A 23,735-nucleotide genomic window follows, 5' to 3' on the forward strand; every position below is an offset into this window, starting at 1 on the left:
TTGCCTGACCAGCCTTCTCTTTTTAAGTCTCCTGTAGTTTTAAGGTTTTTGAAGGGCCTCACAAATAAGTTCCCTCCTACTCCTTTTATTGTGCCTCAGTGGGACTTAAATCTTGTCTTGACCTTTCTGATGGGTGCTCCCTTTGAGCCTCTTCATAAATGTCCTATGAGGCTTTTGACTTTGAAGGCAGTCTTCCTCGTTGCAATAAACTCTGCAAGGAGGGTTAGTGAGCTTCAAGCTCTTAGTTTGAAGCCCCCTTTCTTGACCATTCATGCTGATCGAATGGTTCTTAGGACCAGGGCTGCTTTTCTCCCTAAGGTGGTTACTCCTTTCCACCTTGGTCAATCCATTACCCTCCCTACCTTTTATCTCCTCCGGGAGTGGGGACTGCTGTGGGACTCTATTCACAAGGTGAGGAATCCACACGGCAGATGTATCTATCAGAAGAACAAGTTGCTTACCTTCGGTAACGCTTTTTTTGGTAGATACTATATCTGCCTGTGGATTCCTCACTGACCCGCCCGCCTCCCCGTTGTCCACTCTTCTATGCCAGAGTTACTGTAATGTATTGTTTATATAATGTGATGTTAAGGAGTTGTTTCCATTGCTTTCTTGCACTTGCTTCACACTTTGTGTTTCTCCTTGGCTATTGTGTACTGTGTATACTATGTATATTTCTACTGTCATTGGTCCGTCCGTGTGCCTCGATGGCACGGAAAAAAGGGCGGAACTGATGTCATCACGCCGGCGTGGGCCTATTGTAGGCGAAGGTGACATCAGCGGAGTCGCGTGCGATGCCGTGTCTCTATGACGTCCAAGTCCACGTCGGCGCGAGGCTACGAAAAGAATTTCCGAATGTTGCTGACGCAAGGGGATATTCACAAGGTGAGGAATCCACAGGCAGATATAGTATCTACCAGAAAAAGCGTTACCGAAGGTAAGTAACTTGTTCGTTTGAGCCGTCTCTCACCAATGCCACCACCTGTGAAAATGGGAGTCAGCCCGTCCAGTAACAGCATAACCGCATTTAGACTACCAGCATCTCAATGTCTAGGCAGGAGAGAGAGTGATGTGAGACTTCACTCTACAGCGCTGTAGCGGCCATCTTGCCTCGGCCTGGATTATGGCCTTCATGTTAAGATCATGCTCTAACGATATTTCAGCTGCAGAACTTCCTTCTGGGTTCTATCCTGGAAACGCTGCAGGCTTTGTGGGTACTACTTACTACTCTGATACAAGCATGTGAATCTATGAAAGATGTAATACTGGAGAAGGAATTAGTTACTTTCCTGTACACTATAGTTCTCCAGTATTATCTTTCATAGATTCACATGTGCCTGCCCACCTCCCCGTTTCTCAGGCAGAACCTGTTATCTCGGTATTTATCCATGTCTCTCACTTGGGGACGGAAATCTGAGGCAGGAAGGTTCTGCTGGGGAGTGTGAGGGCAGGGCAGCAATGCTGATTGGCTGACTTTTGGACCAAACAATGAGGAGGTCTGGTTACCAAATAGTACAGTCCCTAGGGGTTTTTCTATGCAGTTTTCTTCTCTATGATACTGCTTTGGTCATTCTGTTACCGTGAGACTCCCACCATGACGACTGGGAAGATACAAGCATGTGAATCCATGAAAGATAATCCTGGAGAACTATAGTGTACAGGTAAGTAACTAATTCCTTTTGCTTTTGCATATATGGAGAGCGGGTGCGAGAGTGAGGCAGAGCGTAGATGTCTGGTGTGTTGGTGAAAGTGTATGCAGTTGTTCATGTTTTCTGCTCCGGTGTTGTGTAGGGCTTTGTATGTGTTTGCGAGAAATTTATTTTCTCCACTTGTGAATGGGGAGTGCCCACCTCCCAGTCTTAAACGTGAAAGGTTTGGTCTCTGGGACAGTTACCCCAGACACTCAGTCCTGCAGGGAAAATGCTCCTTATCCCTATGCCATTCCTCTTACTTTCCCAATCATTGTTGTAGTAAAAGCTGTGTTCCAGTTCACGAATTCGCAGTTTCTCGATTTTTATCCATGAATGGTCGTTCTCTAGTTCAGCCTGGGTACAAGTAGTCTGATAATTAACCAGTGTTTGCCAGATCCGTTAAGTTTTATTTGCCTCTGCATGTTTTTTTTCTGTTCAATAGTTTTATTAAGGATTTAAAAAGATAAAAACAGTCAGGTACAGTCCATAATGATACCAATATGAAGAATAAGGAAAGAGCCACAAGTTCATCGGAATATGACAATAATACTCTGTTTTGGTTGTAGGTGTTTTGGAGCAAGGCTGGCAGGCGGATTCAGCTACTCGGATGGTGATGCCCAAGAAGCCAGGTAGGTGGCGCTCTAGCTCCACTGTGCTTTCCAGTGTCGCTGCCTGAGACAGCATCAGATTTCCTAACATCGAGTGCAATAAAATGCGTTCCCTTCCATTCCATTAGTTGTGCTGTGCAGCCAAGCTCCTTTTTAGGGCAGGGACTCTGAAAACGCGATTACTTTGAAGTGGATACAAGTCCGTGTAATGCACTGAAAGTCGAATGGAAAGTTGTGGATTATTTTACCCTGGTAGGTGGCGCTCTAGCTCCACTGTGCTTTCCAGTGTCGCTGCCTGAGACAGCATCAGATTTCCTAACATCGAGTGCAATAAAATGCGTTCCCTTCCATTCCATTAGTTGTGCTGTGCAGCCAAGCTCCTTTTTAGGGCAGGGACTCTGAAAACGCGATTACTTTGAAGTGGATACAAGTCCGTGTAATGCACTGAAAGTCGAATGGAAAGTTGTGGATTATTTTACCCTGTTTCTACAACGTAGTTTAGCTACATTGTACTTCCCACTGTTTCCTATCACTTTCAGATTTTTCACAACTGCGATCATTAGAGCCACACAGCTTCCCCCTGCAACCTTCCTTCGTCCCTCTAGTCTTTGCAGGTAGTGTCTTAAGGTGACTTCACTTTACCGTACGTCACATGATGCCATGCGATGCGAGGGATTTCACTCCAGCGGTCATTGAGGACAGGGGAAGAGAACGGTTACACCTACATGGGGAAGAGAGTGATTGTAGTGTTTATTTTTCTGAATTACTTAAAGTTGTAGATATTAAACATCTTAAATCAAATCTGTTCTCCGTTATGCTGAATTTGGCAGAGCCGTTATACACCGCAGACACCGGAACAAAACATACATTAAGTAAATAAGAGCCGTCATTCGGGTTATTGTAATCCGGGGTTGGTGCAGCAGAAACGAAATCCTGTGACTGAGGCAGATCTAACGTGTTTTACAGTCTCGTGTCCACACCTCTGAAAGCTGCAGTATTATAAGGGCGTTGTTCAACTTTGCCCAGTGTGCGCTTACAACTTATAGCAAGGTATAGCATCCTATACAAGGTGTCGCATATGGTTAATTGCAAACAAAATGGTTGAAGAGCAAAAGTGGGGCTTGCTGAGTGTTCTGCTTGCTACGGACCCTGTAGTGCCTGGCATGCAGTTGTGTCGTTGGACTGTTAGGGCTGCGTTTTGTAAAGCAAGGCGTGTTGTGCTGCTTCTTCAGATTACCATGAAGGGGACTTGTCTTAATAAATGGTGTCTCTGTTTTATGTTGGTGTTGAGAGCTCAGCAAGTGCAGGGCCCCGTGGGCTCATGGGAAAGAGGCGAGTGGAGCCCGTGACTATGGTGATATCTAAAGGCACTTCTTAAAGTTTGGTCTTGTAGGACAGGGAAGCGCTTGAGAGCACGGCCTGCTGCAGTGAAAACACGCCGGGGTGGCTGTGGGGCAGTGGGGGCTGTGGCGTGTTTGACATTCAAGACACCAGGGTAAGGCTGCCTTTTAAACCTAATATAGTGAGGAGATAGGGTGAGATACACCCGAGGAAAGTGCTGTACGAAAGTGCACCTTTCACAACTTCCCCATCTGTGACAAACATTACAGCAAAAAGCAATGTATTGTTTATTTTAAGGCTAATAATGATTACACTTTGATGGTGCAGAAGTGTCATTAAGCACCGTACATTTGTCCGTGTCCTTGCAGTTGTGACACGGAAGGCTGTACGTTGTCTCTCCACCCTGGTCTAACCTCCCACACTAGTCACGCTACTGCCTTGCGATTTTATAGACTCAAGCTGTGTTGTGGTGGCCAGAAAATGCACAGGAGTGTGTTTCACTCAATCACTAGTCTACAAACAAGTGTTGTGGCGGATTGGTATTAAACAGGGTTCCGAGTATTTGCATTGCAGCCAAGATTCAAGTTGTGCAGTGTTTGGCGTGTAGCACTTCGGTGGCTTCTTGGTAATGGTCTGCTTGGCTCAGTTCAGTTCTCCAGTTGCAGGTTTCCTTTTGATTTAAAACAGCTGAGCGTTTGGCACTCTTATTGAAGGATCTCCCGAGGAACAAATGCGTTAATGAAGTTGCACTTAGACTTCGTACAAGGTGCTTCGTGTGCAGAACACTTCTCATTCGCAGGCATAGCTCGACTGACTTTTGTATATTGCAATTTCACCAAAGTGCTTTGCACTAAGTAATTAACCAGACCGCACGTTGCCATCCAGTGCAATCAAAAGGTGGCATCCCAGGGGTGTTACTCGCACAGTGTGATTTGCAAAGGCATGGCGACTGCTGGCGAAAGCATTGAATTATTACTGCCTTCCTCGGGCTTCCGGTAACCATTCACACAGTGTAAGCTATCCTTACTTGATCGCCTGCACTGTGCTTGTGCAGTCTGGGGAGCTCAGGAGAAGCTGACAATAAATAGTACCTGGAGTGACTGCAGAACATCCACAGTGTGACCTCTGACCTATAATGGGACACGGGTGGCGATGCAGGCATATTCCAAGTGCTGTACTAGAGGCTGCCTTTGCGTGCAGGCCTCCATGCCAGCAGTTGTTAATTTTCGCAGCGTATCCTAAGCAGAGCCCCGCCCCGTCCCATGAGTATTAATGAGGTGGGTGGTTTGCAACCTTCTGAAAAGTCCCCTTTCACTGTGAGAAGCTGTGAGACTCTTTGAGGCTTCCCGCAGCATAAATCAAAATATTGTGCTGCAGTCCGCACCCTTGTGAATATGGCCAAATATGGGTGCTGTAGGCAGTGGAGCCAGGTGGTGTGCATTTTAATCCCATTTCTCAAATTGTGCAGTCGGGGAATGTGGCAACTTGTCCGTGCTTTAAAACCGTATAAACGAGTACTAAGCAATAGTTGCAAAAGTGGGCACGTGCAGAGTTTTTAATCACGTGCTAAAGGTGGCTCGAAGAAACGTTTGGAAGGGCATGGGGGTTGGGGGTTGGGGGGGGGGGGGCAGCACTAGCCTGGAAGTACTGCAGATAAGGTAATGAACAATGCTCCCACTCTGCACTCTTTTAAAGGCACATATCCTAGGTTTACGATCTAATCCTCTGTCACTTGGTGTACAATGTGGCTAAGGTAGTACGTTCATTATGTTTCTTTCGTCTTGATCTTAAGCCCAGAAAGTGTACTGAAGTTTGTCTTTTACTTACGTCTTCTCTTGGGAAGTGTTTGTGTAGTGCAAATGTGTAACACTCCCCTCCGCCTCAGATTGATGCACAGCACCATATTGGCCCCTACCGGAACTGAGCCGGCTAAAAAGTGTGCACACACATCACACTGATTAAAGTGATTCTTAACCACTCTTGCATTAATGCCTCCTCCCCCGCTTTCTCCTCTCTTTGCAGAGTCTGCCCCCGTGGCTTTGATTCCGAACGAACAGCAGCTGGCCAGACTCACCGACTACGTGGCCTTCCTTGAAAATTGATAAGCTCCCCCGCTCAACGCCGCCTCTCCAGCAGCCCTCCGCGAGGTTCCAGGCCAGACCGGGGAAAATCCTGAGCCCGGGCCGTCCAGCGCACTCCCCCGCCTCGCCCCCTCACCAGGAGAATGGAAAATATGATGTCCGTCGAGCGGGAACCGGCCCGGCACCAGATGTCTGCAGAAAGGAAGCCCGGATTGTCACCGTTTCTGTTCCCCGCGGCCTCGGCGCACAGCAGCATCAGCTTTCCGTTGGACTTTAGAAATAGGCCATGCGCTGCAGGCTTGCACCCCTCACAGCCCATCAGAATCTCAAGCCTGTCGCCTGTATGGTTCCTTTGTGCCCACATTTCATTTCTCCAGAGAGATTGAGTCTGGCGTGTGATGCGTCAGAATGTCTTGCCTTCAGTAAATCCCACATAAAAAACCTTAGACCTTCATCTTCCCTTCTCTGTAATGGTCTCTATTTTTAATGCTGACAAAATTATCACAAGAGCACAACGCGTGCCCTCATGAATACTAGGTGTGTGTGACGTGCGCTCGCATGTGTGCACTAGCAGAGGGTGTAATCTCTATAAAGAACAACCACAATGGTCTATTTCCTCCCCGCCCATCTCTTGAAACACCTTCCATTTTGGTGGCCTGTAAACAGAGCCAGTGTTGCCTATATCAGTGTGGTGAATCCCATTTTTAATTTACTAGAGGTTGTTTCGCTTAATTTTGATTCTAGAAATTTGAGACACTGGATCCCTTGGTTTTTGAGTAGCTCTGCCTGTGAAACACCTGTCCTGATTCTTCCTCTCTGAAGTTTCCGCCAAGTTTCACTCCTTCCTCCTGCAGAAATCCTGGAAAGGGGCTAGTATTTATTGACTTCTCAAGCATTCAGTCCCAAACCAACCTTACTCAATTGTAGATTGGATTAAAATATGTTTACTCCGAGCGCCGCCTTTGAAGTCTGATTGTTGTTGTCTGTGCACCTCTTTATTTTTCTTTGTTCTGGTTAATCCTAATTGTTTTCTTCCAAAATCCAAATTATTTGTGGCTAAATGCAGAGCCTTAATACACAGCAATACCAAAAGCAACCTCTAACAATGCAAACTGTACAGATTTTTCCACGGAATCTTTCTAATAATGCTGAGAGAAGAAAAGCTGCAAACGGCCTACCCATGTCCCACAAATCCCGATCTGTGTTTTTATTTCCTCTCCCTGCTGCATCTCAAAATGTGAGGTTCTCAGGAAGTTGAGTGTTGCCCTGGCATGGAGTTTTATCCCAAAACCAGGGCTTAATGTATGCGTCTGTTTGCAGGTGGTTTCCACTGATTTTTAAAGAAAATAACTCATCAGACTGACCACAGAATGAGACACAGAAGCAGAAAAGGGAGGTATGGAGGAGGAGAAAGATAGGGAATCTGTGATAGAGACGAAGAAGGGAATATAAAGTTACCTGTAAAAGTGACCTAAAAAGACGGAGTGCAAGGTGACAGAAGAAAGGAGCTTGAGGTAGAATCTAATCTAGCCCACCTAGACAATCATTAGCCGAGCATTCAGCACCCCGGCAGTAGGTTTTTAAGAAAAACTTTTGGACTCCGAACTTGTGTGTGTGTGTTTTTTTTCTTTTTATATATATTGAGCACTGGCTGAGAATTTGTTGGCAGATGGCAAACAGGACTGCAACCCAGGGGTAAGCTTTTTGTAGGCTTGCAAAGTTCTTGATATTTTTCTCTGGAATTCCTTCCTCAAATGGCAGAATAGGTGTTAACGTTTTATTAGTATTCATCAACTCTTTGCATGGAAAAATGAAAGTCACAATACATGCTTACTTGGGGGACGGAAGTACATCAGAAATAAGGATAAGCGTTTAGAGACCAAGTTGCAGTCGTGAGACCTCAAGTGGGAATGGCAAACTCATATGATAACATAACTTAGCATGTGTATTTGTAAAGCGTACCAACTCAGTGGTACTCATTTTATTGAACTGCAGCCTCCCCCTATCTACAACTGCACCATTAAGAGCCTCTATCAATGCGGCAGCAAGGCTCATCACTGGATCTATAAAACGCTCACACATTTCCACTGACTTAAAATCTCTGAACTGGCTACCATACAAAACCTGAATACACCTGAAAATCGCGTGCATTACGCACAAGGCCTTACACCACAACTCCCCCAGTTACATTGCTCAGAAATTGACAATCTCAGGAGGCTCAAGAGCAACAAGAAGCACACAAACTCTCCTCCTAAAACCACAAAGATTCCACAAGAAAAAAACTTTCAAATGCTCCTTCTCAGGGATGGCTCCGAGGATCTGGAATGCCCTCCCTCCAGAAACAAGACTTATCTCATCCACTGCATCCTTCAAAAAGGAAGTCAAATTGATCCTTATGGCTAAATTCACTTGAATATATTCTTTGTAAATATTGTTGGACTGCCTATCTTTCCACTGTACTACACTGTCTGCCATGTCATATTTGTCTTTTTGTAAAGCGCTCTGATATCTGTAAGAATCCGGTTCGCGCTATATAAAACGTTGAAAACAAAGGAAAGGCTGAACGGATAGTCCATTTGAACCTGTGACCATGAGGTAAAACATGGGCCCCTAGAGTGGACGCATTAGTCCACTAAGCCACCAGACCCGGCACAACATTGTTGTGGGTCATAATATGAACCACGTCTTTGACTGTTTTTTACTATAGTCTGTGGGAGCCCTTGTTCTTGGTTCATGTGAATTATTCCAGTCTTATATAGTCTTCACGTTCACATGCTAATCGTAGTTGAGTAGGGTTAATGCAAGAAAACCGGTGGGAGTTATTCAAGGTAGCTGGTGGTGTGGGGGCAGCTGGTGTCGCCCAGTAGTGTTCGAGAGGGACAGTAACATGATGGGTCATTGTAGCAGGCTGGGGAAGGATAGGCAATACACTGATTCGAGTTGTTCTGGGTTTTATTTTACTATACAGAGTATCAGAGCTTTTCTTCCTAATAGTTCGTGAAAGTCGGGGAGAACGGCTCCGTGCTGCTTTCCTGCTGCCTGACCCGGGGGAGGTTTGTTTGCGTCCCCGGTCGGTTGTCCGCCGCGGGATGTCTCCGTCGACTTCCGTGGTGCTCGATAGTTACCGGGAAGAGAAAGGCAAGAAAACGGAGTATCAGTACTCGTTCTACTTTGCTGTCACAGGGAAGGGAGTGAGGGACCAAACACACGTGAGGCACACTGCAGTTAAGCTGCCGAGGTGAAAGGGGGTTGTGCTCGGGGTAGGGAAGAACACACCAAGGAGTTGGGGATCCCGGGTTCAGTCCGACGCTGCAAACTTACGAGTGACCCAACCCCTCAACTTGTCACGCACCTGGTTAAGCCATACACCTCCCCCGGGTGTATGGCTGGGCGGCTCGTGGTGTCGGTGGCCTCCTGGCGTCTCCTTTTCAGCGTCCTGTGCTCCGTCTCTCTGGGGACTCTCCTCGGACCCGGTCTTCCTCCGGACTGCACGGGTTTCTTCGTCTCTCCTCTCGCTCCCTTCTCGCTCCGCATACAAGTCTCCACTTAACTCCGCTCCGCTTCCGTCCTCCTCCGCGTCTCCTTCGTCCTCCTGGGTGAACAAGCACACCCTTGATTCGTCCAGACCGGCATATGAGGTTTCCGTGTCCTGACGAGACTCCTCCCATTCCGAAGCCCATTCTGAATTAAAGGGCCAGTGTGTGGATTGCGTGTCTACCTCCGTTTCAACGTTCTGTGGAGAGGGAGAGGTAGTGTTTATCATTTGTCTATTCGTATATTCATTACAGACATTGCTTCTTGTCGACCCCGCTGTGTTACACACCTCCCCCTCCGGACACTCACGATCGGGGAGTGGATGACGGGATAAGAAGTCTGCCCCAATATTGTCACAGCCTTTTCGGTGATGGATGGAAAAGGAGTATGGTTGCAGTGAGAGGAACCACCGCAAAACTCTCGCATTATTAGCTTTATTGCGTGCCATCCAGAGTAAGGGAGCGTGGTCTGTAAACAGTTCAAACCTCCGGCCTTCCAGGTAATATGCCAGTTTGTCAATGGCCCATTTAATTGCCAGGCACTCCTTCTCGACGGTTGCATATTTTAATTCGCGAGGAAACAATTTTCGGCTGACATATAATATTGGGTGATCCAGACCATCTTGCCCGGTCTGGGAGAGCACTGCCCCAATCCCATAGTCCGAAGCATCAGTGTGCAATGAGAACGGACGAGTGAAATCAGGGGAAGCCAAAACTGGTGTAGATGTAATCACCGACTTCAGAATTCTAAACGCCTCCTGCATCGGCACGGTGGGATGTACTGGTGAAGATGCTCGCCCTGCGTTTTTCAGTGCGTCAGTTAGGGGGGCGGCAATGTCCGCAAACTGTGGGATAAAGCGTCTGTAGTAGCCCACCAGGCCCAAAAAGGAACGCAATTCCCGTCTTGTGGATGGGAATGGGGTATCAGCAATGGCCCTAACCTTCTCGATTTGAGGTTCTATCAAGCCATGTCCCAAGACATATCCAAGGTATTTAACTTTGTGAAAAGCTAGTTTGCACTTCTTAGCGTTGACAGTGAGGCCAGCCTCCCGAAGCGCCTTTAACACCACAGACAGGTGTCGTAGATGAGACTGCCAATCCGGACTGTAAATGACAATGTCATCCAGATAAGCTGACGTAAAATCCGACAACCCTGCGAGAACGGAGTTCATGAGGCGCTGAAAGGTGGCAGGCGCCCCGTGAAGGCCAAAAGGAAGGACCGTGAACTCAAAATGACCCTGCTCCGTAGAGAACGCCGTTTTTTTGATGTCTTCAGGGCGTAGAGGCACCTGCCAATACCCTTTTGTTAAGTCCAGGGTGGAAATGTATTTGGCCTGACCTAGGCGCTCAATTAACTCGTCCACCCTAGGGATGGGATACGCGTCGAAGAGTGAAATGTCATTAAGTGCCCGAAAGTCCATGCAAAACCTTCGGCTGCCATCTGGTTTAGGGACCATTACAATGGGGCTGGACCAATCGCTTTTCGATGGCCGAATCACCCCCAATCGCAGCATTTCATCAACTTCAGCCTTAATCGCCGCTCTTCTGGCTTCGGGGACTCTGTAAGGTTTAACCCTAACCTTTTTGTTGGGTGGGGTATCAATGCAATGTTCCGCAAGTGAGGTCCTCCCGGGTTTGTTGGAAAAAACATCCCCATACATCTCCAAAGTCCCCCTCAATTCTTCCTGTTGGCGGGCCTTGAGTTCCTCATTATGAACAAGCATGTCAATAGTAGAACCCTCACCCCCTGGTGTCTCTGTCACATGGATGTCCACAGGAGGAGGACCTAACCACTTTTTCAGCAGATTTATGTGATAAGATTGCCTCTTTCGTGGCGTTACCTGCAATTGATAACTAGTACTGCCAATGACCCCGACCACTTTAAACGGGCCCATCCACTCTGCCTTGAATTTGTGGGACGATGATGGGAGCAGCACCAAAGCCCAGTCCCCTATTTCAAGGTGTCTCCATTTTTTCCCTTTGTTGTAACTAGTTTGTTGTCTATGCTGACTAAGCTCCAGATGGTCCAACGCCAATTCCCTTAATTTAGCAAGTTTAGCCTTTAGGTCCCTGGCGTACTCAAGAGTAGCTTTTGCCTCGTCTTCCTGTTCATTAACCCAGGCATCCCGAGTCATCTCTAGTAACGACCGAGGTTGTCGGCCATAGAGCATTTCAAAGGCTGACACTCCCAGACTACTCTGTCTCTGAGCCCTAATGGCGTAAAGTGCCAAAGGCAACATCCGGTCCCAATCTTCCCCACTAACCTCCATCATTTTACGAAGGGTGGATTTTATGGTCCTGTTGTAGCGTTCCACCAGTCCGTCCGTTTGAGGATGGTAAACTGAGGTACGGATCTGGTGGACGTTCAAGGTGGCACAAATCTCCTTCATTAACTTCGACACAAAGGGCGTGCCCTGGTCGGTCAAAATCTCCTTCGGAAACCCCACCCGACTAAACAGCTCAATCATTTTGTCTCCGACCTGTCTGGAAGTGGCCACTGACAACGGAAAAGCCTCAGGGAAGCGTGTGGCATAGTCAACGACAACTAAAATGTGTTGGAACCCCTTTTTAGTTTTAGGCAGTGGACCGATAAGGTCCATGCCAACCCTTTCAAAAGGTTTGCCAATGACAGGTAAAGGTTGCAAAGGAACTGCCTGTGGTCTAACCATATTCTTCATTTGGCAAATTTCACAGGACTTGCAGTAAGCTTCGGTATCTTTATAAATACCGGGCCAAAAAAATTGCCTGAGGATGTTTTGGGTGGTTTTTTCGGCGCCTGAGTGCCCAGCGATGAGATGGCTGTGAGCGAAAAAAAGAACCTGCTCTCTGAAGGAGACCGGCACCAATAGTTGTGCCGGCTGACCCTCTCCACTTATGCGATACAACAGTTCATGATCGATAATGAACCCTGGAAAATTTTTCGAGTTTTCCTCCCTCTGATGTGCTTGTTCCCATGCGTTGAGCAGCGTGGGATCACTGATTTGTGCAAATTTGAAGCTTCTATCCATAACCCAAGGATCCTGAGTCAGGAGTGAATTCACTGTTGGTGGACGTGACCCTGACGAGCCAAAACCCTTAGCGCCTCTCTCTGTGTCGTCCAGCTGGTGGAGCACCTCCAGCCTGGTTTCTGCTATGCGCTCACAAAGTAGTTGTGCCACTCTATCTCCTTTTCTTACTTGGAAGGGTTCAGTACCAAAATTAAATAGTAGGATGCCAACGTTACCTCTATAATCTTCGTCAATAACACCCGCCCCTACATCAATAAAATGTTTCGCTGCAAGGCCTGATCGTGGAGCAATTCTCCCATAGCACCCTGGAGGGACTGCAACTTGTAGGTCTGTTTTGACCAGTGACTTCCCTTTTGCAGGAACCACATAATCATATGCACTGTAAAGGTCATAACCCGCTGCTCTTGCCGAACCTTTAGTGGGGGACATTGCGTTATTAGACAACTTCACAACTTGGAGGCTAAGTCTAGGCGGACGTTCCATAAGGGTATGACCCCCCCCTTTTTTTTGGCACACTGTTTTTAGTTTATCCTTAAACATGTTCAAGAAACTAGGGTTATCGGTCCCGATTATTATATCTTCGGGGAGGTTGGACATTACTCCTACTCTTACAGTTTGTGGAGGCGCCCCAATCTGTTCAAGCACAATGTCAGCCACGGGGTATGGCCGGATATCCCCATGAACACACTTAATGTTTACTATCCCCTGGGGAACATATTGCCCTGTCCTGACGTATGGTGATTGTACTACCGACTGTCGGCAACCTGAATCCAACAAAGCTGATAATGAGTGACCATTGACGTTTACACTTACTCTAAAAGAGCCGCCCATCTCTGCTGAAAAGAGTACCGCCCTGGGGAGGTACCCGACCTCCATTGGCTCCTCTTCATTCCTTTTCTTGGGGCACATCCGTGCAATGTGTCCCCATTGACCACAGTCGAAGCATTGTGGCCCTGGGTTGGTCATGTTCTCAGTCCTCCACGTACGGGGACGGGTGGTCTCTTTTCCCCTTGCCGCCGGCTTCTCCAGTCGTCCAATTCCTTTCTTTTCCATTTCAAAGGGAAAATTTTTAGGTTGAGCCCGGGTGAAGGATGAGGCCATCTCCACGGCCTGGGTGGTTGTTAGATCGTTATGTTGGCGGAGCCACTTTTGAGTAGCGTATGGGAGGGCCTCAAGAAATTGTTCTAAGTAGATTCGATCAAGTATTTCTTCTTTCGTGCTGGTAGTGGGGGTTAGCCATTTATCTGCCGCCATTTTTAATCTCACGAATAGAGTTTTGGGATTTTCCCCCACTGCACCTCTCTCTTTTCTGAATTTTAGGCGATATGCCTCGGGGTCTAATCCCAAATGATCCAGGATTATTTTTTTAATTTCGACATAGGTGGTGTCTCCTCTTGGATTTGCTACTTGGTACGCCGCCTGGGCCTCTCCCCCTAAGAGCGGTGCCAAGAAGAATGGCCATTTTGCCACTGGCCAACCACAGGCCCTTGCTGCCCTCTCGAAATTTAACAAGAAAGCGTCGGGGTCTTCTCCTTGTCTATATTTTTGCAGAGACACGGCCGGTGCGCCATGGGTTAGAGTTCTCTCTGTGTTCCCACTCCTCTGTACTGGGTCTACCCATGGTTGTTTCTCCTCAATAGCTTTCTTTAGTATCTCTCTGTCGGCTTGTGCAGATACCAGGTGTTGTTCTAGCACCCACTCAATTCGTCCTTGACCCTTGACTAACTGATCTACAACGGTCTCCATCTTGACTCCGCAGATGGTGCCTATGCCCGCATTCTCCACCACTGTAGCAGGCTGGGGAAGGATAGGCAATACACTGATTCGAGTTGTTCTGGGTTTTATTTTACTATACAGAGTATCAGAGCTTTTCTTCCTAATAGTTCGTGAAAGTCGGGGAGAACGGCTCCGTGCTGCTTTCCTGCTGCCTGACCCGGGGGAGGTTTGTTTGCGTCCCCGGTCGGTTGTCCGCCGCGGGATGTCTCCGTCGACTTCCGTGGTGCTCGATAGTTACCGGGAAGAGAAAGGCAAGAAAACGGAGTATCAGTACTCGTTCTACTTTGCTGTCACAGGGAAGGGAGTGAGGGACCAAACACACGTGAGGCACACTGCAGTTAAGCTGCCGAGGTGAAAGGGGGTTGTGCTCGGGGTAGGGAAGAACACACCAAGGAGTTGGGGATCCCGGGTTCAGTCCGACGCTGCAAACTTACGAGTGACCCAACCCCTCAACTTGTCACGCACCTGGTTAAGCCATACACCTCCCCCGGGTGTATGGCTGGGCGGCTCGTGGTGTCGGTGGCCTCCTGGCGTCTCCTTTTCAGCGTCCTGTGCTCCGTCTCTCTGGGGACTCTCCTCGGACCCGGTCTTCCTCCGGACTGCACGGGTTTCTTCGTCTCTCCTCTCGCTCCCTTCTCGCTCCGCATACAAGTCTCCACTTAACTCCGCTCCGCTTCCGTCCTCCTCCGCGTCTCCTTCGTCCTCCTGGGTGAACAAGCACACCCTTGATTCGTCCAGACCGGCATATGAGGTTTCCGTGTCCTGACGAGACTCCTCCCATTCCGAAGCCCATTCTGAATTAAAGGGCCAGTGTGTGGATTGCGTGTCTACCTCCGTTTCAACGTTCTGTGGAGAGGGAGAGGTAGTGTTTATCATTTGTCTATTCGTATATTCATTACAGACATTGCTTCTTGTCGACCCCGCTGTGTTACACACCTCCCCCTCCGGACACTCACGATCGGGGAGTGGATGACGGGATAAGAAGTCTGCCCCAATATTGTCACAGCCTTTTCGGTGATGGATGGAAAAGGAGTATGGTTGCAGTGAGAGGAACCACCGCAAAACTCTCGCATTATTAGCTTTATTGCGTGCCATCCAGAGTAAGGGAGCGTGGTCTGTAAACAGTTCAAACCTCCGGCCTTCCAGGTAATATGCCAGTTTGTCAATGGCCCATTTAATTGCCAGGCACTCCTTCTCGACGGTTGCATATTTTAATTCGCGAGGAAACAATTTTCGGCTGACATATAATATTGGGTGATCCAGACCATCTTGCCCGGTCTGGGAGAGCACTGCCCCAATCCCATAGTCCGAAGCATCAGTGTGCAATGAGAACGGACGAGTGAAATCAGGGGAAGCCAAAACTGGTGTAGATGTAATCACCGACTTCAGAATTCTAAACGCCTCCTGCATCGGCACGGTGGGATGTACTGGTGAAGATGCTCGCCCTGCGTTTTTCAGTGCGTCAGTTAGGGGGGCGGCAATGTCCGCAAACTGTGGGATAAAGCGTCTGTAGTAGCCCACCAGGCCCAAAAAGGAACGCAATTCCCGTCTTGTGGATGGGAATGGGGTATCAGCAATGGCCCTAACCTTCTCGATTTGAGGTTCTATCAAGCCATGTCCCAAGACATATCCAAGGTATTTAACTTTGTGAAAAGCTAGTTTGCACTTCTTAGCGTTGACAGTGAGGCCAGCCTCCCGAAGCGCCTTTAACACCACAGACAGGTGTCGTAGATGAGACTGCCAATCCGGACTGTAAATGACAATGTCATCCAGATAAGCTGACGTAAAATCCGACAACCCTGCGAGAACGGAGTTCATGAGGCGCTGAAAGGTGGCAGGCGCCCCGTGAAGGCCAAAAGGAAGGACCGTGAACTCAAAATGACCCTGCTCCGTAGAGAACGCCGTTTTTTTGATGTCTTCAGGGCGTAGAGGCACCTGCCAATACCCTTTTGTTAAGTCCAGGGTGGAAATGTATTTGGCCTGACCTAGGCGCTCAATTAACTCGTCCACCCTAGGGATGGGATACGCGTCGAAGAGTGAAATGTCATTAAGTGCCCGAAAGTCCATGCAAAACCTTCGGCTGCCATCTGGTTTAGGGACCATTACAATGGGGCTGGACCAATCGCTTTTCGATGGCCGAATCACCCCCAATCGCAGCATTTCATCAACTTCAGCCTTAATCGCCGCTCTTCTGGCTTCGGGGACTCTGTAAGGTTTAACCCTAACCTTTTTGTTGGGTGGGGTATCAATGCAATGTTCCGCAAGTGAGGTCCTCCCGGGTTTGTTGGAAAAAACATCCCCATACATCTCCAAAGTCCCCCTCAATTCTTCCTGTTGGCGGGCCTTGAGTTCCTCATTATGAACAAGCATGTCAATAGTAGAACCCTCACCCCCTGGTGTCTCTGTCACATGGATGTCCACAGGAGGAGGACCTAACCACTTTTTCAGCAGATTTATGTGATAAGATTGCCTCTTTCGTGGCGTTACCTGCAATTGATAACTAGTACTGCCAATGACCCCGACCACTTTAAACGGGCCCATCCACTCTGCCTTGAATTTGTGGGACGATGATGGGAGCAGCACCAAAGCCCAGTCCCCTATTTCAAGGTGTCTCCATTTTTTCCCTTTGTTGTAACTAGTTTGTTGTCTATGCTGACTAAGCTCCAGATGGTCCAACGCCAATTCCCTTAATTTAGCAAGTTTAGCCTTTAGGTCCCTGGCGTACTCAAGAGTAGCTTTTGCCTCGTCTTCCTGTTCATTAACCCAGGCATCCCGAGTCATCTCTAGTAACGACCGAGGTTGTCGGCCATAGAGCATTTCAAAGGCTGACACTCCCAGACTACTCTGTCTCTGAGCCCTAATGGCGTAAAGTGCCAAAGGCAACATCCGGTCCCAATCTTCCCCACTAACCTCCATCATTTTACGAAGGGTGGATTTTATGGTCCTGTTGTAGCGTTCCACCAGTCCGTCCGTTTGAGGATGGTAAACTGAGGTACGGATCTGGTGGACGTTCAAGGTGGCACAAATCTCCTTCATTAACTTCGACACAAAGGGCGTGCCCTGGTCGGTCAAAATCTCCTTCGGAAACCCCACCCGACTAAACAGCTCAATCATTTTGTCTCCGACCTGTCTGGAAGTGGCCACTGACAACGGAAAAGCCTCAGGGAAGCGTGTGGCATAGTCAACGACAACTAAAATGTGTTGGAACCCCTTTTTAGTTTTAGGCAGTGGACCGATAAGGTCCATGCCAACCCTTTCAAAAGGTTTGCCAATGACAGGTAAAGGTTGCAAAGGAACTGCCTGTGGTCTAACCATATTCTTCATTTGGCAAATTTCACAGGACTTGCAGTAAGCTTCGGTATCTTTATAAATACCGGGCCAAAAAAATTGCCTGAGGATGTTTTGGGTGGTTTTTTCGGCGCCTGAGTGCCCAGCGATGAGATGGCTGTGAGCGAAAAAAAGAACCTGCTCTCTGAAGGAGACCGGCACCAATAGTTGTGCCGGCTGACCCTCTCCACTTATGCGATACAACAGTTCATGATCGATAATGAACCCTGGAAAATTTTTCGAGTTTTCCTCCCTCTGATGTGCTTGTTCCCATGCGTTGAGCAGCGTGGGATCACTGATTTGTGCAAATTTGAAGCTTCTATCCATAACCCAAGGATCCTGAGTCAGGAGTGAATTCACTGTTGGTGGACGTGACCCTGACGAGCCAAAACCCTTAGCGCCTCTCTCTGTGTCGTCCAGCTGGTGGAGCACCTCCAGCCTGGTTTCTGCTATGCGCTCACAAAGTAGTTGTGCCACTCTATCTCCTTTTCTTACTTGGAAGGGTTCAGTACCAAAATTAAATAGTAGGATGCCAACGTTACCTCTATAATCTTCGTCAATAACACCCGCCCCTACATCAATAAAATGTTTCGCTGCAAGGCCTGATCGTGGAGCAATTCTCCCATAGCACCCTGGAGGGACTGCAACTTGTAGGTCTGTTTTGACCAGTGACTTCCCTTTTGCAGGAACCACATAATCATATGCACTGTAAAGGTCATAACCCGCTGCTCTTGCCGAACCTTTAGTGGGGGACATTGCGTTATTAGACAACTTCACAACTTGGAGGCTAAGTCTAGGCGGACGTTCCATAAGGGTATGACCCCCCCCTTTTTTTTGGCACACTGTTTTTAGTTTATCCTTAAACATGTTCAAGAAACTAGGGTTATCGGTCCCGATTATTATATCTTCGGGGAGGTTGGACATTACTCCTACTCTTACAGTTTGTGGAGGCGCCCCAATCTGTTCAAGCACAATGTCAGCCACGGGGTATGGCCGGATATCCCCATGAACACACTTAATGTTTACTATCCCCTGGGGAACATATTGCCCTGTCCTGACGTATGGTGATTGTACTACCGACTGTCGGCAACCTGAATCCAACAAAGCTGATAATGAGTGACCATTGACGTTTACACTTACTCTAAAAGAGCCGCCCATCTCTGCTGAAAAGAGTACCGCCCTGGGGAGGTACCCGACCTCCATTGGCTCCTCTTCATTCCTTTTCTTGGGGCACATCCGTGCAATGTGTCCCCATTGACCACAGTCGAAGCATTGTGGCCCTGGGTTGGTCATGTTCTCAGTCCTCCACGTACGGGGACGGGTGGTCTCTTTTCCCCTTGCCGCCGGCTTCTCCAGTCGTCCAATTCCTTTCTTTTCCATTTCAAAGGGAAAATTTTTAGGTTGAGCCCGGGTGAAGGATGAGGCCATCTCCACGGCCTGGGTGGTTGTTAGATCGTTATGTTGGCGGAGCCACTTTTGAGTAGCGTATGGGAGGGCCTCAAGAAATTGTTCTAAGTAGATTCGATCAAGTATTTCTTCTTTCGTGCTGGTAGTGGGGGTTAGCCATTTATCTGCCGCCATTTTTAATCTCACGAATAGAGTTTTGGGATTTTCCCCCACTGCACCTCTCTCTTTTCTGAATTTTAGGCGATATGCCTCGGGGTCTAATCCCAAATGATCCAGGATTATTTTTTTAATTTCGACATAGGTGGTGTCTCCTCTTGGATTTGCTACTTGGTACGCCGCCTGGGCCTCTCCCCCTAAGAGCGGTGCCAAGAAGAATGGCCATTTTGCCACTGGCCAACCACAGGCCCTTGCTGCCCTCTCGAAATTTAACAAGAAAGCGTCGGGGTCTTCTCCTTGTCTATATTTTTGCAGAGACACGGCCGGTGCGCCATGGGTTAGAGTTCTCTCTGTGTTCCCACTCCTCTGTACTGGGTCTACCCATGGTTGTTTCTCCTCAATAGCTTTCTTTAGTATCTCTCTGTCGGCTTGTGCAGATACCAGGTGTTGTTCTAGCACCCACTCAATTCGTCCTTGACCCTTGACTAACTGATCTACAACGGTCTCCATCTTGACTCCGCAGATGGTGCCTATGCCCGCATTCTCCACCACTGTAGCAGGCTGGGGAAGGATAGGCAATACACTGATTCGAGTTGTTCTGGGTTTTATTTTACTATACAGAGTATCAGAGCTTTTCTTCCTAATAGTTCGTGAAAGTCGGGGAGAACGGCTCCGTGCTGCTTTCCTGCTGCCTGACCCGGGGGAGGTTTGTTTGCGTCCCCGGTCGGTTGTCCGCCGCGGGATGTCTCCGTCGACTTCCGTGGTGCTCGATAGTTACCGGGAAGAGAAAGGCAAGAAAACGGAGTATCAGTACTCGTTCTACTTTGCTGTCACAGGGAAGGGAGTGAGGGACCAAACACACGTGAGGCACACTGCAGTTAAGCTGCCGAGGTGAAAGGGGGTTGTGCTCGGGGTAGGGAAGAACACACCAAGGAGTTGGGGATCCCGGGTTCAGTCCGACGCTGCAAACTTACGAGTGACCCAACCCCTCAACTTGTCACGCACCTGGTTAAGCCATACACCTCCCCCGGGTGTATGGCTGGGCGGCTCGTGGTGTCGGTGGCCTCCTGGCGTCTCCTTTTCAGCGTCCTGTGCTCCGTCTCTCTGGGGACTCTCCTCGGACCCGGTCTTCCTCCGGACTGCACGGGTTTCTTCGTCTCTCCTCTCGCTCCCTTCTCGCTCCGCATACAAGTCTCCACTTAACTCCGCTCCGCTTCCGTCCTCCTCCGCGTCTCCTTCGTCCTCCTGGGTGAACAAGCACACCCTTGATTCGTCCAGACCGGCATATGAGGTTTCCGTGTCCTGACGAGACTCCTCCCATTCCGAAGCCCATTCTGAATTAAAGGGCCAGTGTGTGGATTGCGTGTCTACCTCCGTTTCAACGTTCTGTGGAGAGGGAGAGGTAGTGTTTATCATTTGTCTATTCGTATATTCATTACAGACATTGCTTCTTGTCGACCCCGCTGTGTTACAGTCATCTACTGGACTGCTAAGGATACATATATTAAGAACAAACCAGTATGGGACTGTATCCACGCCTGTGCTTGACACAGGGGAAACTTGAATTTGCCTGTAAAAGTCATTAGAGGCCCTTGAATGGGTTCAAGGTTCTTCATTCACAAGAGGGTGAAGCTTCCTGAACGGTAACGATTCAGTAGCAGGGGGAGAATAGTGAACTTTTGTGAGAATCGAATTAAGCATCTTTGTAATGAGACAGCTGATTCTTTTCTCATTAACTCTGCTCATCTGGGATATTTCTTCTCCGAGGACTCCTAGAATATTGGTTTCTGGCTGTTTTGCAGAGAGGAGGAGCAACTTGAAGCACCTTAAAGGCTGGGAAAGTGTCATGGAAGTTGGAGTTTTTCAGAGCCTTGATCCAAGGGCTCGCCTGAACACAGACAATCTTTTGCTTTGCCCTCGCACCAAGTGGTCCTGTTTTCATGATGTGACATCGGGACCAGGGTATGTAGGCATAGAGCACTTAAGAGGAAAGAAGGTAGGAGCATCCCTTTGCTCAACTTTAACCAAAGATGCCTCCTGGCTTGTGGTACGGACCCAATGATGCCATCTTTCGACTCTCACATTGCCCCTGCACAGTGCTGCAGTTTACTAGAGAAGTGTCTGTTGCTGCTACAATTTAGAGAACCCTAGGAGTGAGTATAATGACATAAAGAGGAGCACATCGCTATCATAGTTTTAGGTTTACAAACAAATCACTGCTAGAGGCCTAGCAGTGGTATGCAGTGGAGTATAGAGTTTCTTCATGATTTAGAAATGGTGGTACAAAGGGTATTCGATTCTGCGGAGATCATAATGGAGTTTGTACACTTGTGGTGGAGAGAAGTACATCGTTAACATAGCTTCTTTCACAAACTGCTTATAGTCTTCTGGAACTACCAAAGATAATTTGGGGCATCATGCAAAAATGGACCTGGGCAGGAGTTGCCAAAGGTAGATTAATCTGGCTAAGGGTATGCATCGGGTGGTTTTGAAGACCTGACATATCCATAGCCGAAAGAAGAAAGCAGGAACAGTATTTTGTGAGCCTGTTAGCCAGCTTTATCGGAGGTTCCACCAAACTATTACCTGGTATTGCAAATGCACCCTATGATACTTTTGGATCTGCTCATAGAGGTATGGCTCTCAATGAGTCAAGCTTGCTATGTAGTTGGCCTGTCCTTATGTGGCAAATTCTAAAATCCCTCCATCTTCAGCCTCATCAGGGGAGGACATTTGTGCTGCAGCACCATTGTTCATGATGGTGTTCAGAGCCATGCCAGGCCAGGTAGACCGAATATAAGACTGCTGCAAACTCCTGTAAACTATCTTGCATTTGCAAGACTTGTGTACATAAAAAAATCACTTTTGGACATCAGACTGTGACTAGGGTTATGAAATTGGCTTCGCCTCGGGCTCTAGTTGACATAAGGGCCAAATGGGAGGTCATAGCTTGCAGTAGGTAAAATAGCTATTAATTATCATTCCTTTGGTGGAGAGTTTGCTTACCAGAAAAGTGCATGCTGTCATCAGACCACTCCTAAACACAGTACTACATGTCCTAGCCTCAAGATGTGAAGAGGCAGTGAAAGCACCCCTTATCCGCATTCGACTTCTCATCAATTTTGGTTTACCTTTCCTTGCTTCACCTTACTTCTACCTACACTCCTGTCGCAGATCCATTCCTCCTTCCTGATGGAGGTGGGGTTAGAAGCTTTTTGATTTGTGCTCAATTATTGCATTATTAGATGTGCTTCGAAGGTCTTGGCTTCCTTTTTGTGACTGGAAGATAAGTTTCATCTTATCAGGTTGCAGTCCCTTACAGTTCATGTTTGATTATAGTTTTCTATTGTCAGACATCTACCCCCTGATAATAGATGTTGTAAGGATCATCTGTCTATTTCAAGTGTCCGACTGCATTTGTTTCCTAGTCATTAGGGTGCTGGGTGTAGAATTTAAGACAGTATGTTTGCCCTTTATAGCTTTCTTGGCTCTTCTTAATAGGGTTGTTGAGCAGGAAAGACCTAGCTCCTGCAAGGTAGGGTAAATGTTGAAACCAGTTGACTGACATGCACAGAATAAACATCCATTTTCATTGAGATTTATTACTTATAAAGGAATTACTCCAATATCTTGCAATAAGATGTACTTAAATGGATAAACACAGTGAACAATGAAGTGTGTAGTAGTAACCTTTCCATGTGCTCATGCTAATGCCCTTCGGTTAAGAGTTTTCTCAAATAATAGAATGAGCCAGTTCTATCCTATGACATTTCAGCATTAAGGACAGCTCTGAAGCTATCCCTGGTCCTGAAAATGTTCAACATATGAGTCTACGCAAATTGGCACAAAGTATGCTTTCTAGAAGAGAGCAGCCCGGTGTAGTGATTTAGCCCTCATGTTGTTTTTGTGCTTCTTTTAATTGTGTTCGTCCACAGCTCAACAACTCAAAAGTAAAGTTTGTTAGTTCTCTTCTAGGGGGATCCTCATCATTAGTCATAAGCATTGAATAGTCCGGCCCCCACAAGGGGATCCCGTAGAACATATATCTGCAGCCTATAGAAAAAAAGAAAAATGGCTACATTACATTGAGTTTTGATTTTAAGCTGTACAATACAATAAATCGTTATTATTACACTATGGCTGTATAAAAAGTTTCACAAACCTTTATTTAGAAGGAAATGTGAGTAATTATTAGCAAGTAGGCTGCAATTCAAAGAATAACAGAGAAAACCAACACTGTGCCTTCACCAATCTCACATTACCTCCTGTATCTCATTATACCTCACAGATGACAGTTGGGTCAGTTCATTTTTCTAGCTCCTACTGTTAGGATCCTGAAGCACTGAGCTCTGCTGTTATTTACCCGATTTTCAGGAAAATCATTTTCAAAACCTTTACTACTAGCACCATTTAATTGTTCTCAATACCTAGTGTACAGATATTCTTTTTTTCTGTCAAGAATGCCTTCAATTTTTGTGGAGCGCCCTTCCTATGGTAAGAAGGCAGCTCAGACTCATCTTCACTCAGTTTATACTGTCTGCCTGTCTGAGTCCCATTGTCCTGACTACTGTCCTCACTGCCATAAGCTATCCAGGTGTGCTCTGAAGGACAGAGAAAATCAGGCTTCACGGACTCCAAAAGTGAAGAACCAGTTAAACCCACTTACTGGGTCTCGGCGGCGGGGGAACCGCCCCAGTCTTCCATACTTAGTAAAAGGAGACACAGGAGCCTTTGTCTGCAGGAGGAACCCAGATTTATTTCAATAGCCTGAGCTATGGAACAGAGTCCCAAGCTAGTAAGAGACAAG

The 23,735-nt window shown here is 47.6% G+C and overlaps 3 protein-coding genes across 3 annotated transcripts in view; 1 reads left to right on the forward strand and 2 right to left on the reverse strand.

Moving 5' to 3' along the window:
- COPS8 (COP9 signalosome subunit 8) overlaps positions 1-6,674 on the forward strand; it is a 118,779-nt gene extending 112,105 nt beyond the window's left edge. The window contains exons 6-7 of the mRNA XM_086956301.1: positions 2,258-2,320; positions 5,663-6,674. Of these exons, the coding sequence (XP_086812427.1) occupies positions 2,258-2,320; positions 5,663-5,742 (143 nt within the window). The 3' untranslated portion in view covers positions 5,743-6,674. The remainder of the gene's footprint in view (positions 1-2,257; positions 2,321-5,662) is intronic.
- Positions 6,675-9,019: 2,345 nt separating this feature from the next.
- On the reverse strand, positions 9,020-14,008 carry LOC147731283 (uncharacterized). Its single transcript, XM_086958716.1, has 2 exons — positions 13,076-14,008; positions 9,020-9,454 (listed from the first exon to the last, which is right to left on the reverse strand). The coding sequence occupies exons 1-2, from the start codon at positions 14,006-14,008 to the stop codon at positions 9,020-9,022; spliced, it is 1,368 nt and encodes a 455-aa protein (XP_086814842.1).
- Positions 14,009-14,449: 441 nt separating this feature from the next.
- LOC147731284 (uncharacterized) lies at positions 14,450-19,438 on the reverse strand. The gene is made up of 2 exons (XM_086958717.1): positions 18,506-19,438; positions 14,450-14,884 (listed from the first exon to the last, which is right to left on the reverse strand). Exons 1-2 carry the CDS (start codon positions 19,436-19,438, stop codon positions 14,450-14,452), a joined length of 1,368 nt encoding a protein of 455 aa, XP_086814843.1.
- Positions 19,439-23,735: the final 4,297 nt, after the last annotated feature.

This window comes from Lissotriton vulgaris, chromosome 2_1 (genome assembly GCF_964263255.1).
Source record: "Lissotriton vulgaris chromosome 2_1, aLisVul1.2, whole genome shotgun sequence".
Classification (NCBI taxonomy): domain Eukaryota; kingdom Metazoa; phylum Chordata; class Amphibia; order Caudata; family Salamandridae; genus Lissotriton; species Lissotriton vulgaris.

Bases quoted from the DNA above. Each gene is read 5' to 3' on its own strand.
- LOC147731283 (XM_086958716.1), bottom strand. From the start codon at position 14,008: ATGGAGACCGTTGTAGATCAGTTAGTCAAGGGTCAAGGACGAATTGAG. The intron at 9,455-13,075 runs GTAAGTGTAAAC...CCCTCTCCACAG, and splicing joins AGATGGGCGGCTCTTTTAGA to AACGTTGAAACGGAGGTAGA.
- LOC147731284 (XM_086958717.1), bottom strand. From the start codon at position 19,438: ATGGAGACCGTTGTAGATCAGTTAGTCAAGGGTCAAGGACGAATTGAG. The intron at 14,885-18,505 runs GTAAGTGTAAAC...CCCTCTCCACAG, and splicing joins AGATGGGCGGCTCTTTTAGA to AACGTTGAAACGGAGGTAGA.